Source organism: Vipera berus (assembly GCF_964194415.1).
Source record: "Vipera berus genome assembly, chromosome: 1".
In the NCBI taxonomy this organism is placed as follows: Eukaryota; Metazoa; Chordata; class Lepidosauria; order Squamata; family Viperidae; genus Vipera; species Vipera berus.
The window spans coordinates 331,228,317-331,248,424 of NC_138202.1; the positions used below are offsets into that span (position 1 = coordinate 331,228,317).

At 37.9% G+C, this 20,108-nt stretch overlaps 1 protein-coding gene across 2 annotated transcripts in view; it reads right to left on the reverse strand.

Annotated features, from left to right (window-relative positions):
- The window catches only part of USP34 (ubiquitin specific peptidase 34), a 158,509-nt gene that overhangs the window by 46,654 nt on the left and 91,747 nt on the right, over positions 1–20,108 (reverse strand). For both annotated transcript variants that reach the window (XM_081336055.1, XM_081336054.1), the window contains exons 33-39: positions 16,936–17,022; positions 16,593–16,793; positions 10,249–10,331; positions 9,299–9,339; positions 5,491–5,615; positions 4,782–4,934; positions 2,458–2,562 (exon numbers count right to left, since the gene is read on the reverse strand). In XM_081336055.1, coding sequence (XP_081192181.1) covers positions 2,458–2,562; positions 4,782–4,934; positions 5,491–5,615; positions 9,299–9,339; positions 10,249–10,331; positions 16,593–16,793; positions 16,936–17,022 — 795 coding nt within the window. The remainder of the gene's footprint in view (positions 1–2,457; positions 2,563–4,781; positions 4,935–5,490; positions 5,616–9,298; positions 9,340–10,248; positions 10,332–16,592; positions 16,794–16,935; positions 17,023–20,108) is intronic.

Here is a 20,108-nt window from a genome sequence, read left to right on the forward strand (position 1 = left end):
CCTGCCTTTTCTGCAGGGCCGGTAGCAGGCTGGTACAGAACACCTGCACACAAATGGAAAGATGTGAGTATGTGTAAAAGGGAAAGGAAGAGTGAGTTCAAGAGTGAACGAAAAGAGCAGAAAAAGTGGGGGAGGAGGGAGAGAAACCAACTGGAGTGCAAGAGAAAAAGAAAGGGGAAAGGAAGCATGATTTGTTACTCTTGCTCCTCCAGCTTAAATGAGCCTTTCCTGATGTCCAAGACAAAGTCACACATACTTTTCCTGGGATTGGCAGGAGAAGTTGGTACCAAGTAGCAACCGCTGCCAGACTTTTGAGAAAATGAACCGCTCCAACTTTTTTTTTTTTTGCTCAGAGACAAGACTCCTTTGCAAATATGTTGGAGGTTTAGCATGCTTGGATTTGGGCAGGTGCCAGAACAGACATAGCAATAATGTAAAGAGCACAGGCTGCCTCAAGAGGGTGTGGGAGGCCTTGGGAAGCCTGATTGAGGCTGTGCAAGAGTGTATTTCCACTCTATGCTGAAAATCCTCCCTGCTAAAATCCAAGCAGAAAGCTTTGACTCTCCAGGAAAGTTGACAAGGATGATTTCAAATGATGATCACTTAATTGCTGGAGACTTGGCAACCAGTTTTAAGTGCAAATGGGTTGCCAAGTGCCCAGATCACAGTCACATGATTTCAGAGGTAGACTGTTCAATGTGCTTTACAGGCTGTAAAGCAGCCTTTTCAATGTCATTGTAACTTCCAATAGTTAAGTGATTAGTTGTTAAGTGGAAGACTACCTGTACCTTTTTCCTTTAAAAGCAATCTTTACATAGATATCCAAATGCTTCTTTTAGAATTCACTTTCCTTTGATATTTTTCTTTTTCCAGGCATGCATATGTGTGCTGGTGGCTTTGAGTGATGACATTACATGTCATTTTGTCTTTATAATTTTTCTCCTATCCTTCTTCTAAGTTTAGGGTCAGCATTAATTAACAAAAGTGTATGTCTCCTTTCAAAAACCAAATCTCACTATCAAACACAATCATTACTGGTAGAGAAGAAGCTAGAAAGGATATTCAGCTTAGCTTTACAATGAATTGATAATGCGTGCATCACGACAAGAAATCCACATATGTGATACATTGAGATTGCAATGACCAATAAGTTCCTTACTTTCTAGTTTTTCACTGTAGTGCCATAAAAGTAAGATGGTAGTTTATGCTGCCTGCTATAATCCAACCAACTTGAAAAAAATGCCCAAAGGGATGAATGTGGAAACATTTTTAAAACCATTAGATCAAATTCCTACAGGTAATATTGGAACATAGCTCTTGCCCTCACTCAGTGAAAAAATTGTTTAGATTAAAATCTGGTCTCTCTTACTTCTTACTGTATCAAAAAAGATTTTTTTTCAAATCTTTAAATAAATCCTGAAGCATTGACTCAACATGATATCAAGATATTTGGTTGATCTTTGACTGAAATTATTAACAGGTTAAAATAGTCAATCTCAACAACATTTTTCCATTTAGCATCTCTTCCAGTTTGAAAATAAATGAACCAGGCAAATAACCACAAATTATATTTTCTTCTATTATGAAGTTTCATAATGGATTCACTTTAAAAAAAAAAGTACATGATTTTGTCTATAAACTCTCTTCTTTTACTTAACAAGGGCAAACCTCAGATTTCACATCCATTTTTGTTCACCCTGCATGCCAGAACCAAACCCAGCAAAAACAATTATATACAGTAGGTATTTGCTGGTAGTTTGTCTGTATATAGGAATTATCCTGGTTGCAAAATTAAAAAAAAATGTTTAGGATGTTACAAGGCGTATCAGTTTGTATAAAATGAATACATACCCCAAAAGTCAACAACGCAGCTCAACCAACACTGCACAAGCAGTCTACGCTTACACAATGCCAAAGACATCAACACTTTTCTGTGAAGTACACCTTTGTGTTTTATAAACACAAGCACACCAGACATACATATCTTTATATTACCTGCCTATAAATTAAAATGCCACACAACACATATGCAAAATATGAACTCTACCTGAAATATGCCTGGAACAATCAGAAAACTCAAAACAAAGCCATAACCATTTTTTGTTCTAAAGTAGGGAGAAAAACAAAATTTTGTTTCTTCTGAAAGCATACTCAGCATGTTCAAAATTACTGTTTTTGAGGTTGGAACATTTTGATATTGAAATATTTTAAATATTCCTAAAAAGTACTCTCTTAGATTTGGTGGTACACTGAGTGGTAGCTGGTTAATAGTAGCATTATAGAATAGGGCAATGGATTATCTTGTTGTAAATCTGTTTTGACAACCATTTTTATAAAGCCACAGGAGAGCAGTTTTGTTGGGCTTGTGCCAGCTTACCAAGGTGAGATCTGATAGTCTCTAACATAGAATTACAAATGAAAAAAATAAATCTTTAACATGAAATCAGTTATGCTTACCTGACTAGCATCTTTTACATGTATATTATCTATTAGTTTGCACAGCAACCAGAAATATTCTTTACAGCCAGGCTGCAAAATAGGTTCTTCTTCATAATCCTCAATCTGGGAGGAAGAGAGGGGGGTGGGGAGAGGAAGAAAAAAGAAAAAAAAATTTTCTCCCCAAATTTGATCAAGAAACTTGATAATTCAAAAAAATTCCTACAACATTATTAGCTACTTTGTTTTAGTGTTAAAATTATATATTTAAATCAAATTTTATAACCAGAGACACTTTGTAACTTCCAATATTTCCAGGGGCAGTTACTAAAATGAAACTAAGCTTACATAAGAGCATATGGCCTAAAGACGTTTTTTTTCATATACATATTTTGTAGATGCTGACATTTTCTTGATTAACATATCAACAATGTGGAAGTCAACATGAAAGCAAAGGAAATGAACACTATATGCTGTTTTACTTCCAAAACGATTGAGAGTTCAAGGATAGAAGGATACTCTTTCTCCTTCAATCTCCTTTTCTGAAAAACTAACCTTTTTTCTGTCATCAAAACTCTCAACTGGAGTATTATTTATACATTCATTCTCCTGATAATACCTGTTTCATATTTTGTTTTGTTTTCTTGTTTATATAAATTGTGAAATGGAAATTAATTGCAATTAAACATAAACAAGTGTGATGGTTTTTCTGAAAAAATTTCCTTTTTTTATCCCATTTATGTTTGTATGGATATTTTTTTTTCCAAAAGAAGCATAAGATGCCCTGAAACTATGTCAGGAGGAGTTAATTTTGTCCCTACCCCGCCCCCTCCACTCAGTAAATGCCTCACTGATATAATGGCTGAGACAGATGTCCAGCAAACAGCAAGTAATATGTGCAAAGGCAAAGCACAGTCACCCTGGCATTGTGCAAATGCCAAATAAAAACAAGATTAATACTGTATGGAACAAAACTGTGAATGAATCTGGATGTTCTGCTTTGGATACCACAGAGCCTCCTCCCAGAAGGTAACAAGGAAAACAGGTCATGAAGAGGATGTGTCATGTCTTACGGACCCTGCTCAAGCAACGCTTCTGTGCTATGTCCTGGATGGAGGGGAGGGAACTGCCAATAATCTTTTCAGCCGTCCTCACCACTCTCTGCACCGCCTTCCTGTCTGAAGCTGTGATGCTTCTAAACCAGACTGTGATGCTATATAACAGGATGCTCTCGTCCTCTGTAGAAAGTGGTAAGGATAGGGGAAGATGTGCTTTTCTCATGCGACAGAGAAAATGCAGGCGCTGCTGTGCCCGCTTCACCAGTGTCTCGCTGTTGAGCGACCAAGCCAGCCTACTTGTTAACTGCACACCCAGGAATTTGATGATGGTAACCATCTCCACAGGTGAATCATTAATGCAGAGAAATGTGGCTGTGCCTGCCTTTTCTGAAATTGACAATGATCTCTTTGGTTTTTCCAGTGTTTAAAACTATCTCTTTGGTTTTTCCAGTGTTTAAAACTAGACTGTTTTCCTTACACCAGTTCACCAACCCCTCAACCTCCTTGCGGTAAGCCCTCTCATTGTCATCATGAATAAGACCCACTACTGTTATATCATCTGCGAACTTCACAATATGGTTGGTGGCAAACCTAGCACAACAGCCATCGGTCAACAGGGTGAACAGCAATGGACTTAGGACGCAGCCCTGAGGAGAACATGTGCTCAACAAAATGGTGCTAGAAATATTTGTTCCAGCTTGCACATATTGGGGCTGTTGGTAAAAAAAATCAAGAATCCAGTTGCACAAAGGAGTGTTTAAGCCTAAAAGGCCCAGTTTGTCTACTAGATGCTGGGGAAATAATTGTGTTAAATGCCGAACTGAAGTCAACAAACAACAATTCCACATGAGTATTTCTTTCCTCTAAGTCAGTGATGGTGAACCTTGTAGAGACTGAGTGCCCAAACTGCAACCCAAAACCCACATGTATTGTCAGGTGCTGGGTGGGTGTGGCCCATTGGGTGGGCGTGGCTGCAGTGGTAACGGCAGACTGGGTGGGACTAAAAAGTTCAATCAATCAATCAATTCCAACTTTGCAAGATTTTTTTCCCCGTGAGAAGCTGAAATTGATTGATGGATTGAACCTTTTTTTTTTTTTTGCACAAGGCGGCAGAGGCATAAAGCGAAAATGTTTTATAAAACCCAGCTGAAGGCCTAGGACTGGGGTGATGGCATGCATGCCTACAGAGAGGGCTCTGCCTGCTTCAAGCTCTAAGTGCTTGAAGCTCAGATGGAGAACAGAAGAAATAGCATCCTCCATATGAAATAGGTAACTTTTCTTTTTTACCTTAATAGGTTTCAGTGCCTGGGCATCAGGAAGAAATTTAAGCAGTGTTGAGGCAGCTAGCAGCAGGAAAGATCTATTTATGGAGTCTCCTCCATCCAACCCTGACAGTGATAATTTGTAGAGACCATTACAAGATTCATGGCGGACTGCAGTCTGAAATTGAAAAAAAAAGAATTACAATTAAATGGAAACAATTCAAATAAAACAATTTTTCTTATTTTCAGATTTTTTATAAATGATTTTCAATAAGCCCATTTGCTATCAATACTGTGAACTAAGTCTTTGTACTAATAATTATCATTTACTATAAACAATACGCTAGAACATTTTGGAAAATGAAAATCCCACCAAAGAATTCATAGTTGGAAGTTACAGATGTTTCTATAAATATTGAAGGAGGCAGCTATTTTCTGTAATAGATACATCATGATGACTTTAGCTGAAATCTTATGTATGCTACCTAGAAGATAACAATAGTCTTAATGGATCCAGTAGGAGTTGCTTTTGAATAAATAGGAATATGATTGAACCATTCATTAAAAAACCCTCTTGAATTAGGGAAACAATACAATATTTAAAACTTAAATCCATATTAAAAGTAACAAGAAATCTTTTTCTTCACTCCTACAAGGTCTCTTTCAACAGATATATATTTAACCTCTTTTAGATTGTTTCTTACACTAAACTAGAAATTGTTTTTGAGGCTTACCTCAGGAATCAGAAGAGTAAGTTTCTTCAGCCAATCATGTAAATTATCATTATCTGCTAGGTTGGATTTTACTAAAGAGCAACAGTGAGCCCAACTCACTAGCAACCACATTGAATAGTGAGTAACTAAAAGAAGAACCAAAAACATTAATTACACATTACATATATGCCATTTTGTGTTGTTTTTTTCCAAATTAAGATCAATTATATTTGAATGAGAAATGGCCTGAAAAATACCAGTAGTAGTCCTTTGACTGCAACTAAACCCAGAATTTTGATAAGTTGTTAAACAAGATATTCACACGACTTCCTCGCTCAATGACCACAATTCCAGTTCTCTCCATTTGTTGTTAAGTGACTGCACCAGGATACCTCGGGGGGAGGGGAGGGGCTTGGGAGGAGTGGCAATGCAAGGAAGAGACCTACCTGCCAATGGGCCTAGCAATCTGAGCCCTTCCAGGCATGGTGGAGTATGGAGAAGACCAGGGCAAGTACTACACTGGTGGGACTAGGTGGCCAAGGTTTCCCAGACTGGAGTGGGAAGAAGTTGCAATGCTCCTGCAGCTTAAGAGCAGGAAGGCTGCCAGCTGAATTTTGATCAAGAGACTGCGAGAGTGCTGCAACAGTGAGAACTTTGGGCAGGAGTCATTTTCTTTTAAGATGCTTTGTAGTGTATTCCCATCTACTGTCTCAATAACCTTGCCTAATAAAAGAAAGCTGGAGACTGGGTTATAATTATTCAACACTCTAGATATGGAAAGAGCCAATTAACACCCTCTCCCACCCCCTTATTTCAAAGCTGCCAGTAACATCTCCTCTCATAACCAAGTGTTAAGAGTCTTCCTGACCAAGAAAATTACCTCCCACCTGAAAGAACCAAGAGGGGCAAAGGATTCAGCTACAAGAGGAAGAGAACAGATATCACCTTATCGCTTCATTTGAAGTCATGGATCAAAAGAAATCCCAGACCATGCTCTAAGTCATTATCCTGTGCTGTGTCAACATGACAATAAGATTTGAATGAATCTGGGGAATTTTGTTAGTGAAATATGTAAATTTATGACAGCAACTTTGAGGGAGTCTTTAATGTTGCCTGAATGACTTTTCCCCTCTAAGGAAGATATTTAAAGTACAGAGTTGAAATTTAAAAGTCATATGAACTATCAAGTAAAATAACTATTATCATGACATGTAACCTACAAGAGAAGAAGGAATTGCTTTGCTATATATTAACAACTATGTATTAATTAATAATATCTAAAAATACTATCCAGGCTATCATGCCTCTCAAAGGAACAGATGTTGGAAGAAATCTGTTACAGAAAAATGCAAAATGGAAAGTCACTTGTATAAACCCCCTTCTAAATCAAATGGTAATAATCCTGATCCTTGATGTTTTTTAAATGATATATGAAGGGTCTATCTATTAAATCTTTGCTAAATTAAGTTTAGAAAATAGAACTGTCTTCAGAAATGCTGAGACAAAAATAAATTTAAAACAATCCTAAAATATTTTCCATAACTTCTAAAATTACACCTTGAAGATGCTGTAATTAATTGGGTTGTTACCTTTTGCTAACAAAAATAAGGAATTGAATATTAAACTGTTAATTTTTCAGTTACGATGTAAATCCATCTGTAAATAATGAACAGAGGAGTTTCTTCAATGAAGTTTCCAGTAAATAAGCTTTAAGCTTATAAGTTAAAGCCAATTTGAAGCATGTTAACATGTCATGAGACATAATTAACTATTAGCTATTTTCAATATGGGCTTTTTAGATGTTTTGGACTACACCTTAATAATTCACTTTTGTCTACTATCTGGGGATTAGGATATCTAACATATGGAGTTCTTAGTGCTCTGAACTCGGTTGTTTTCTCAGTCATTTCATTACCCAACTAGATAACATGATCATTGCTAAAAGGGAGTTATACTCATATAAAGAGAGACCAAACACCATCCCTTCTAGCACAGATGTTACCTAGTTCAGTAATACAACACTTGTGAGAAAACAACTAAGCTCAGAGAGCACCAAGGACCCTATAGTTATTATAGTTCAACCTTGAGCTACAAATACAGTCATGCAGAAAAAGAAGTGCATCCTCTTTGAATTCTATGGTTTTATGTATCTGGACATAGTAAAAATCATTCTTAAAAGTAGGTAAATCCAACCTCAGATGAACAACAAATGACATATTACATCATGTAATCATTTATTTTACAAAAAGAAAGCCAAAATGGAGAAGTCATATGTGAAAAACTAAGTACACCTTATGATTCAATAGCTTGTAGTACCTTTAGCAGAAATAACTTTAACTAAATTGTTTTCTGTGTGACTATATTATTCTGTCACATAGAGTAGTTTTGGCCCACTCTTCTTTGTAACGTTGTTTCTGTCCACTGAGGTTTGTGGGAATTTGTTTATGCACAGCTCTCTTAAGGTCCCACCACAGAATTTCAATCGGGTTGAAGTCTGGACTTTGATTGTGTCATTGCAACACCTTGATTCTTTCCCTTTTTAACCATTCTGCTGTAGATTATTGGTGTGCTTGGGATCATTGCCTTGTTGCACGACCCAATGTCAGCCAAGCTGTAGCTGTTGGACAGATGGCCTCGCATTTCATTCTAGAATACTTTGTTATAACAAAAAAATCCAGAAAAAGGCATTTTAAAAAAGTTATAAATTGATTTGCATTTTAATTTACAAAATCAGCAGGGGATCTAATACTTTTTCCCCCTCACTATACAAAGGATTTTATGGTTGACTCAATGAATGCAAACTGCCCAGGTCCTGTGGTTGCAAAAGAAGCCCAAATCATCACCACCATGCTTTATAGTTAATATGTTTCTGCTGAAACATATGGTCTTCACCGAATGTGGCACTGTATATTATGGCCAAACATCTCTACTTTGGTCTCCTCTACCCAAAGGACAGTGTTCCAGAAGTCTGCTTTGTTCAGATGCAACTTTGCAAACTTAATATGTGCTGCCATGTTCTTTTTAGAGAGAAGAGACTTTCTCCTAGCAACCCTTTCAAACAAACCATACTTGCTCAGTGTAACATTTAACATGATAACTGAGGCCTGTAGAATCTGAGGTGTAACTCTTGATTTTATGCAATTTCTCTGAGCATTGTACAGTCTGACTTTGCAGTGAATTTGCTGGAACCTCCACTCCTGGCAAGTTTGGCAACTGTCTTGAATGCTTTCCACTTGTGAATAATCTTCCTCACTGTAGAATGATGGACTTTAAATTGTTTGGAAATGACCTTACAAGCCTTCCCAAACTGATGGACAGCAACAATTGCTTTTCTAAGATCATTACTGAAGTCTTTACTCTTTGGCATTGTGTTAACACACACCTCAATGTATGTTAAACACTGCAAAACTTTGCCTTTTACAGAGGTAGTCACACTTGCTGATAACTGATAAAGGGCATTTGATTAGCAGTATCTGGCTACTACTTAGCCTCTTCATACCTATGGAAGCAATAAGGATGCACTTAGTTTTTCCACACATGGCTTCTCCATTTTGGCTTTCTTTTTGTAAAATAAATGATGACATGGTAAAATATGTCATATGAGGTTGTTCATCTGAGGTTGTATTTACCTACTTTTAAAAACTACTAAGGACCAAATGGTTTTTACTATGTTCTGATATGTAAAACCATAGAACTCAAAAAGAGTGTACTTTTTTCACATGACTGTATACTCTTCTATTAATATCTACAATATCTGGATTTCAGGTAAAGAAATATGTGTTGAAGCCTCCATATAATTTAATTTTTATGTTTTAACCAATGTACTGACCTTCATGTCTTGACCTATGATCAGCTTGAGCTTTCAACACTCTGTAGAGGAATAAAATAAATAAAATAAATCACACAATTTATTACATATTACTTCAAATAATAAAAACAGATGGATAAAGTTATTCACTCTTACTATTTAGAAAAAAGTGATTTAATATTCTACAGAATTTTGTACTAATCTCTTAAAATGTTTTACTAGTTTGCTATTTAATATGTATTTCTTCTTGGCACAAACAGTGTAATTAGATGGTAAAATATAGGACTATACATAGCTTCCTGGCCCTGGTAGACAACTAATTGATTCACCCTGATTTAATCACAATGTCTGAAGTAAAACAGCTATATACATTGACTGGCATTAACAATTACTTATTTGTTCTCTTCTTTAGCCTGAAAAAATAGGTTTTACTTAACTACAGAACTGAGAATCTGCTGCAAAAAGCCTGAGTGATAATGAGATAGGGGAGATCAACTAACTTTGACCCCTGGTTTGAATACTATGTTGATTAAGTAGACCACTTGGGGTTATCTAATAAAATCTCAATCACTTAAGTTTCTTAGGTCACAAAAAAAGAGTCTTTTTAACCAGATTTGGATATTAGAATATTGCAATGGTCTCAGTTACAATTGTGCAATTTTCTCTGCTTTAAAAACTGGATAATGGTCTGCTTTCATAAAATATTAAAGTGACTTATAGGAAAATCCAAATTTAAAATATCTTGAATTCAAAACACAGTTTTGATCTTAACAGAGATAATCTGAACATTTTTAGTAAGATCAAAACACTACTAACAAGAAAAGATATAACAATTTTACTTATGCCTACTTTTAACTACACATTTCTAGATAAAATGATTATTCAATATACTGCTTAATGCATATATATATATATATATGTATATATATACTATAAATCTTACCAAAGATATTAAAAAAAGGTTATTGTACCTAGGCGCCAAGTTGTCATATGTATAAGCAACACACATAAGTCGCTGAATCAAACTGGTTCCCTGGACAAGTACAAGAAATACCTTTAAAAAAATTGAAGTCAAAAAAGAACAGTTAATGCAACTGCTGCCTTAAAACTATGTGTTATATGTGTACATGTGTATGTATGTTTTTGTGTGTGTATATAAAAATGAATAAAAACTAACTGTATTGTTTATAAATCCAGCATTTTAATGATAAGCAAGACACCATATATTGAAACTCACACAAAGTTCGATAAAATATGCCAGCTAGAATCTTTTCTCCCATTTATCACAGTTTCACAATTTATTTACTAATATGATCATTTCAAGCAAATGGCAGATAGGTATCTCTTTTTCCTTCTGTGTAGCTGAGAACATATTCAGGACTTCCCAAGTGTTTGCTTCAGTTAGGGTTTGCAATTGGAAGCTATTTCCAGTGCTACTCTTTCAATTTTGAAATCTGGGGAACTGTAATTTTTAAGAGAACAATTAAAGTGGTAGAATTAATCCCTGATTTTCCTGGAGAATCTCTGGGATATTTAAAAATTTCTGCTTGATTTTCATTTCACATAATCTATTAAGGACTTTAATTTAATTTAGGACTGTACTACATTTGTGCTCTTAACTTTGTATATCCCCATGCAGAATTTGTAAGATGTACCATTTTGTAAGTAAACATGAGCAATCAGAAAAAACTTTTTTTTAAAAAAAATATTTTTTCCAATTACCGTATTTTTCGGACCATAAGACGCACCTGACCATAAGACACACCCAGTTTTTAGAGCAGGAAAACAAGAAAAAAATATTCTGAACCAAATAGTACCAGTATACTAAAATATTTATTATAACAAAGCAAAATACCGTAATGTTTAACAGCGTAAACTCAACAGTGGTGTTAAGAACCATCATCATTTCCATTAACAAATGAGGAAAGACTTAGAGGCTCAAGCACTTTTCTAGTTTCCTGGAAACCCTAAAAACTCATCATCACTAGTGTCAGAATTTATGAAGCTCTGTTGCTCACAATCACCTATATTGCTTTCTTCACTATCTTCATATATGACATTATCTTCAGTTCGATCTAAGGCACTGCTAATGCCACATTTTTTGAGAGAGAGGAAGGAAGGAAGAAAGGAAGGAAGGAAGGAAGGAAGGAAGGAAGGAAGAGAGAGAGAGAGAGTGGAAGGAAGGAAGGAAGGAAGGAAGAGAGAGAGTGAAAGGAAGGAAGAAAGGAAGGGAGAGAGAGAGTGAAAGGAAGGAAGAAAGAAAGGAAGGGAGAGAGTGGAAGGAAGGAAGGAAGGAAGGAAGGGAGGGAGAGAGAATGAAAAGAAGGAAGGAAGGAAGAGAGAGAGAGAGAGAGAGAGAGAGTGAAAGGAAGGAAGGAAGAAAGGAAGGAAGGAAGGAAGGAAGGAAGGAAAGGAAGGAAAGAAGGAAGACAGAGTGAAAGGAAGGAAGGGAGAGAGAGAGAGAGAGAGAGGAAGAAAGAAAGAAAGAAAAAGAAAGAAAGAAAGAAAGAAAGAAAGAAAGAAAGAAAGAAAGAAAGAAAGAAAAAAAAAGAAAGAATCCGTCCTGCTCTTTTCTGCTGGGAGCCCGCAAATGTGTGAATTACCAGTAGCTCTCCTCGAACGCACACTTCTCCCGCGGCACGAGAACAACCCTCACGATTCTTTCTCTACGCACCCTGCCCTCGCCACGTCGGGAACCTGCATTTCTATTGGCTGGTCGGCAGCTCAGCGTGCCGGCTTCCCCACCCTCACCCTCCACCCAGTGGGTTGCGTGTCTCGGTGCACGTGTATACGCAGCACGGCTGCGTTGAGAGCCGAGGAAGGAGGAGAGGCGAGGAATGTGGGGGGGCAAAGTGCTCGGGGGGGGAAAGGAAGAAAAGATGCATTAGAAACAAAGAACTTATTTGCCGCCCTTCCCCCACCCCGCCAGGATGAGAAGCTGCTTTCTTGCAGGGGTTTTGAACGCACTTCAGCTGTTGGCCAAAATTTAAGGTACCAATAGTTTCTTTTCCCTGAATAGGTTTTCTAAGACGCCAAAGCAATTTCAAACAATTATTACTCTTGCAAATGGGAAATCACTTCCGATAACCTTCACCGAGAAACCTGCAGGGACAACTCCTCACGGCTTTGCTGGGGCAAGTCACCAGCAATACGAAACCGGAGAATTATTGGGATTTGGCCTATGAGGTTTAGTTTAGCAAAAACTATTTCTTTAGCGGCGAAGTAAAAGGAAGAAAATGGGCACGCGCGGGGAGGGGCGGAGAATTCCGCATCTTCATTCAATCACATCTCTCCAATGGAGCTGATGGAAGGCGCTGACTGAATGGGAGACAAGAGTTTTCGCTTACCTTCGGACCATAAGACGCACCTCGTTTCCCCCCCCACTTTTTGGGGGGGAAAAGTGCGTCTTATGGTCCGAAAAATACAGTAAATATTGGGCATTAGAGAATAGCACAATCATAAAACAAAACATAGGAAAAAATGAATAAAATGGTCCAAAAGTCTGCATACTATATAATAAAATTGACACACTTTATTATATTGAGGTTGATATAACAATGGAGGTAAGTCTTCATGCCTGGGCCTTGTTAGTAATTAGTGTATGAATATAGTCAATGATTTTCTTAGCTTTTAAAAAGAAACCCTTATACATTTCATCCAGGGCTGTATTGGCTTTGGTGGTTATTAAAGCAGGGCTTTTCAACCTTTTCACCCATTGTACCACTTTTAGGATATGGCAACATCTGAGTACCACCAGTCGCCTAGCAAGGTGTCAAAAACTTAATGACCAAAAAACAAAACAAAACAAAACGAAAAAAGTGATGAAGTACAGGTTATCCTCAACTTACAACAGTTCACTTAGTGACTGTTCGAAGTTACAGTGGCACTGAAAAAAGTGCCCCCCAAGCCACAGCAGAGCAAGACACCTGCCTACCTGTCTGGTGGCACTCTTCCTCCTGTCCGAGGTTTTCATTTTTGTGAGCATTTCTGTTAAGGATTGGCAGCAGGGTGGGGGGGGTGTTTGGTTTTTATCCCCCCCCTCTCTTGGCTGGTTGCAGCAGGTTTTGGTCACTTCACATGACCCTGGGACACTGTGACTGTCATAAGTATGAATCAGTTGCCAAGCATCTGAATGTAAATCACAAGACCCTGGAGATGCTGCAACATTCCAGCTGATTGGCACTTCTTCTGGGCTCAGCAGAAGCACCAGGATCTGCGCTGAGCTCCAGCAGGAGCCTGGCGCTGATCCTGGTGCTTCCACTGAACCCTGACAGCCCTGCAGCTCCAGCCATCTCTCACTCAGGCTTGTGTGGTGTTGCCACTGGTTCAGCTCATTCCCCTCCCCCACTACCACTTCTCTAGGATGGTCGCGTACCACCTGCCAGGTGCCAATGTACCACAGGTGGTACCCGTACCACTGGTTGAAAAGCCCTGCATTAAAGTACAGGTAAAGCAAAAGAACTGTCAAAGGATCTACAAGCAAAATTAGTTCAACCTAATAAATCAGGTGAAGCTTAAAAAATGGTATCCAAATATTTGATGATGCTAATTAATAATGTTCAAATTCTAATCAAGAAGTAGAAAATAATTAATACTAAGCCATATAATCATGTAGACCAAGATAGATGTTAAACATAACTTTCAGGAAAATTTATATGGATGCAACAAGAAATCTCCAAGCAACTTCTACTGAAATATATGCTTCTCTGAAACAAAGTGGTGTGGCTGATTTAGCATGCACAATAAAAAGATACTTGAACAAAAATAGGCCGCATGGTAGAATCGCCATAAAACTATATTGCTACACCAAGGTCACCAAGGTCCTGCTTACAACATACCAAACATCGTCTAGAGACCCCTCAAAACGCCTGGACAAAATCATTTGGAGTGATTAAATCAAAATTGAATTTTATGGTCACAAACATAAATGCTATATTTGGAGAAGAATCAACAAGACCTATGAAGAGAGAATACCACCCATACTGTAAAGTAGGCATGTCAAACTCGCGATGTCACATGACGTCTTGCAACTTTCCCCCCATTGACAGCAATGGGGTGGGCGCGGTTTCAGTATGATGCATCCGGCCCGCAGGCCGGCAGTTTGACACCCCTGCTGTAAAGCATGTTTTGGAGGCATGGAGGTATGTGAGTTAAAATGGCACAAAGAATTTAATCAAAGTTGATGGCAAAGTTAATGCAGCATATTTTCAGAAAATATTGGAGAAAAAATTGCATGACTTTCCAATATGACAATGATCTATAATATAAGGACATGTCAACCCTTTGATGGCTGCAACAGAACAATATTTATTTATTTATCCTAATCTCAATATCATTGAGTCACTTTAGGGAGATCTCAAAACATGCAGTTCACACTAGACCACGGGTCGGCAACCCGCGGCTCCGGAGCCGCATGCGGCTCTTTGAGCCGTCTCCTGCGGCTCCCAACCGCCCGGTGCACGCGCACCTCTTCGAACAGGCAGTGGTGCGCACGCACCTCTCCAAATGTAGAGTGGCACCGCCCGTTTGGAGAGGTGCGCGCGCACCTCTCCGAATGGGCGGAGGTGCGCGCGCACCTCCCTAAACCTTTGGAGAGGTGCGCGCGCACCTCCGCGCGAACGGGCAGCGGCGCCGCTCTTTGAGAAAGCTGCCGTGGCACGTTTGTAGGCTGCCGAAAGCGGCAGCTCTGCAGACGGGCCGCGGCAGCTTTCCCGACAAGCGGCGCCGCTGCCCATTCCGAGAAGTGCGCGCGCACCTCTCCGAATGACCGTAGGTGCGCGCGCACCTCTCTGAACGACCGTAGGTGCACGCGCACCTCCCCAAACCTTTGGAGAGGTGCGCGCGTACCTGCGCACGAACGGGCAGCGGCGCCGCTCTTTGGGAAAGCTGTCGCGGCATGTTTGCAGGCTGCCGAAGGCGGTAGCTCTGCAAACGGGCCGTCGCCGTTGTGCAACCGGGAACCGGTTCCATTACACAAAAAAAATGGCAACCGCGCGCGTCCGCGCAAGAAAAAACTGTTTTGCGCATGCGCAAAACATTTTTTTCGCATGCGCATGCATGGTCCCACGCACGCAGCTCCCACTTTTTTTTATGTGTGATGGAACCGGTTCCCAGTGGCTCTTTTCCTTTTTCAGGTTGCCGACCCCTGCACTAGACAATCAAAAGTATATTATACAGGGCATGAGGCTTTTTAATGAGAATGGGCACCTTTACCAAAGAAAATTAGACAGTCATTCATAACTGTCATGAAAGATGCAAGCAAACATTAATGCTAAAGGGGGAAATACACAATATTAAGAACTAAGGACATGGAAACTTAAGAACAGGACCATTTTATAATTTCCTTTATTGCTATGGTTTAATGATTGTGCTATTCTGTGGTGCCTAGTATTTTAATTTGAATCAATCTCAAATTTTTAAAAAAATGTTTTATTTAATCACTCACAATTACTTACAAAATGGTCCATAATTCTTCAAGGGTAATGTAAACTTATGTGCACAACTGTAAATTTAATTCAATATAGTACTGTTTGCTAACTAATTAATACCATTTTATCACATATTCATAATGAACTTTGTATAATGACTTTGAAATGAATGGCCTAAAGCAAGTTCAACATGAATAACTAGTACACACAAAAAATAACAACTAGTAAATTATAATTCAACTAAATAAAAAGTTCACACTTTGGATGTAGGTATAGTTGATCTTCTAAAATGTCTTGGAAATCACTGACCTGACTAAATATGTTTAAAATATTATTTAACAAAAATGCTTCCTTAAGGCTCTATTTCTATTTGCCATTTAAATTTAGCAAGTTGCCGTTAAGAATATCCAGAAACAACCTTGCTTATTAAGTATGAATCTATATATACTTGTATGCTAAAATTAAAATATCAGTGGAAGAAGCTGAACATATTGTAATCAAAACGTTTTATATACAAAATTATGTTGTTCTCAAATCCAATTTCTGTCTTAATTTATAAGGTACAGATGTGTACAGAAAATAAACAGGAGTATATATTACTACTCTTAACCCATCTTAATGTTTTCAGATATGTAGGACTTCAACTTCCATAATTTCTAGTTATCAAAGATATGTGGAATGGTAATAAATATTCTTGAGATATATAGTAACTTAGTATGAATGCATTATTCCAATTAACCATTCATTATACTTACTAACATTTTTCTTTTGACAATCAGTTTCCCAATTAAGTCTCTATGTAAACCTACATTTACAGTGTCACACCTGCCAGATAAGATTTTCTCTAAAGTCTTCGTTTTTGTTGCTTTTAAAGAGAAGTTTTTCACCTCTGTTAAACGGGGTATGTGAAGGCCTTTTGTATGATCTCCTGCTGTTTTCCGTGATTTTCCTGGCCAAGTTCTTTTCCTGTGATTCTCTGCTACTCCAGACCAGGCAAAAACATCATGATAAGCTAAATCCAAATCTGAAGGATCCACTGCAAACTGGCATATCAACTTCAGCAAGCAAGCCAGACAATCTAGTAACCACTACAAATAAAAAATAGTAAGCAGCTTTAACTTCATTAAATTTTTTGGTAGCTAATAGCAGAACACTTTAAAACAAAACTACAGATTCATTAGAAAAGTTTTATATTTCATTAAGATGAGTCAGTTACAACTTGTCACTTACAACTGTCCATGATTCCTGATCTTTAGGTTCTAAAATTCCAGAATTAAATATTTCCAAGAGCTGCTGAAGACCTCCAGAAGCCACAAACTGTAATCAAATTATAGAAGGATCAGCAAGGAAAATAAGTAAGTAAACAAGTACAAACGTGTTATTGTACAAAAACCTCCCACTGATAATTGAATAATTCTGTTATGGAATTTGTTGTGCAGAGGTCTCCTTGTGCTACCAAAGAGTTGCACAGACAAGGAAGGGCACTGAGAGCAGTAAAAGTCACACACAGAAATACACTGAGTTCTAAAAGCAAAAAGTATTTTACTTTGAGGTGGTGTAAAAACAAAAATGCACAGTCAAAAATAAACAGTCCAAGTCATACACAATAGCAACAGTCCAAAGAGTAATCCAAACTACAAAGTCTTCTTACCGGTCCAGAGGTCAAATACACAGTTCAGCTTACAACAGTAGTAAACCAACAGCAGAGCAAAAACAGCAATAGTAGAGATCAGTGAATTCAGAGAGAGAGAGAAGCTACTTTCCTAGCTTCCTCTTATGGCCATGAGAACACTTACACACCCATTGGCCAATTAACAACTTAAAGACATAGCATTATGGTTAATATATTTTCAACCCAACATTGTAGGCTAACACCATATGCCTAACATTCTCCCCTTTGGGTAGAATAATATATAACTCTTACAATCTTATGCACATTCTTTCACAATTAGCATTGTGTTTCACAGCACTTTGTACCTTCGTAAAATGGTTTGCAATATTTACATCAGATGAACAATACTGTACTCTAGCTGTATTAATTTATCTTTGATACATTGTCTGACATTCAAATAACGAAGATCAGTATGTTTAGATCTTGTTCTTACTGCAGCATTATTAGCCATCTTTATCGCAGCTTGATTGTCCTCATACACAATAAATGGATCATTTACATTTAAACCCATATCTAACAATAATTGTTTGTACACTAGCAGTTCTGTACATAACACTGATAGACATGAAAATTCAGCCTCCATTGTAGATAAGCTTATGTGTTTTTGTCTAATAGACTTCCATCCAATCAAAGAATCACCCAACATTACAGCCAACCCTGAGGTAGATTTACGACTGTTTGAATCAGAGGCAAAACTCGCATCTGCATATGCAGTGAGGATTAACTCACGATTTGGCTCTAGATATAACGAGTAGTGAATAGTTTGCTTCAAATACCTTAATACTCGTTTAGCTGATTGCCAGTGTCTAACAGTTGGATTATTGTTGTACCTAGCTAATTGATTTACACAGTAAGAAATATCAGGTCTAGACCAATTACTCAGATACATAAGACTTCCTATCAAAGATTGGTACATAGTCTTATCAAATACAGGACTCTCAACATTAGTGTCCTTAAAATCCATAGCCATCGGAGTTTTAGCTGGTTTACACATTTCCATATTGTATCTCTTTAATAACTGAGATATTTTACTGGCTTGTGACACCTTAAAACCCCTATTTGTTTTCACAATATCTAACCCCAAATAGTGGCTTATTTCCCCAAGATTTCTAATTGTGAATTTATTTTGCAATCTTGAAATGATAGTTTGTGCTTCTAACTCAGTTTTTGTTATTATTGCAATATCATCTGTGAATAATAAAAGAAAAGATAATGCTCCGTTGTGTTCCCTTCTAAACAAACAAGGATCAGCATTACTGGCTACAAAACCTATTGCACTTAACTCATTTACTATACATTTATTCCACTCATAGCCTGATTGTTTCAATCCATAGAGGCTTTTTCTTTAATTCCCAACAATCATGGTCTCTATCACTGGTCAATCCTGGTGGTATTCTTAAATAAATAGTATGTTGCAATGGAGCATGTAGATATGCAGTTTCAACATCTACATGGGTAACCATATATTGGTTTTTAGCCGCCCATACTAAAGCTGCTCTTAAAGTAGTTGCCCTTAGACTGGGTGCAAACACCTCGTCATAATCCTCAGTAGTTTGGGCAAAACCTTGTGCAACCAAACGTGCCTTATGGGTTATAGTTCCATCTACTCCCTTCTTTATTTTATATATCCATTTACAACCTATAGCTTGCTCACCAGGTGGCAGTTTTGCTTTCTCATAAACCTTAAGATCCTGCAAAGAATTCAACTCCCTGTTCATTGCAGCTTTCCATGATGCCTGTTCCTTTTCAGGATACATCCTGATCTCATCATAGTTAGAAGGCTCTACACTAACTTGACATACTATACTAGCTTCATAGCGATCAGGTGGATGTCTGATACGCATTGAACGCCAAGGAATTACAGGGCTTTGAGTTTCTGACTCCTTTCCTTCCTCTGATTCCTCTATTATCTCCCCTATCTCCTCTTCATCTTTTATATTTACAGGAGATGTATTATCATTACTAGTTACGTTATCAGAGGAGTCCTCAAACACTAGAGGATCAGTATTAACAGTTTCTTGCTCTAACCTATCCCAACCAACGTGCTCAAGGAATTTTGCACTAGCACTGTTATATACATTAGTTGTGCCCTGTTCCCAGAAACGATAGGATCTGTGGTTAGCTTCGTAACCTACGAAGTATAATTGCCTAGCCCTATGTTGGCCTTTACTCCTGAGTTGTGCAGGAATGTGGACCCAAGCTGGGGTGCCAAACGTGTGCAGGTAATCAAGGTTTGGTCTTCTACCATGCCATATAGTATATGGTATTTTACCAGTAGAAGTATTAACAACTATATTCAGAACATGGTTTGCACATTTTGCTGCCTCCCCCCACAGTCTATCTGTTAAGCCTGAATCTTGTAACATGGTTCTCATCATGGCTTGTAACGTTTGCCCACGTCTCTCAACAAAAGCATTATGTTGAGGCCTATAAGGGGCTGAACGTTTATGCTCAATGCCAGCTGATTGTAGCATATCAACAAAACACTTATTTGTAAATTCAGTACCATTATCAGTAATTATGCACTGAACCTTTCTCTTTGTTTTTCTCTCCACGAACTTCAGCCAGTTTGCAAATTGTTGGAAAGTATCTGCCTTTGACTTAAGCAGATAACAAAAACCATAACGAGAGTAATGGTCCAATATACTTAAAATATAACATGACCCTCCTAAACTTGGTTTCATGGGTCCAATTAAATCAGCAAACACAACTTCCAAAGGAACAGTTGTTT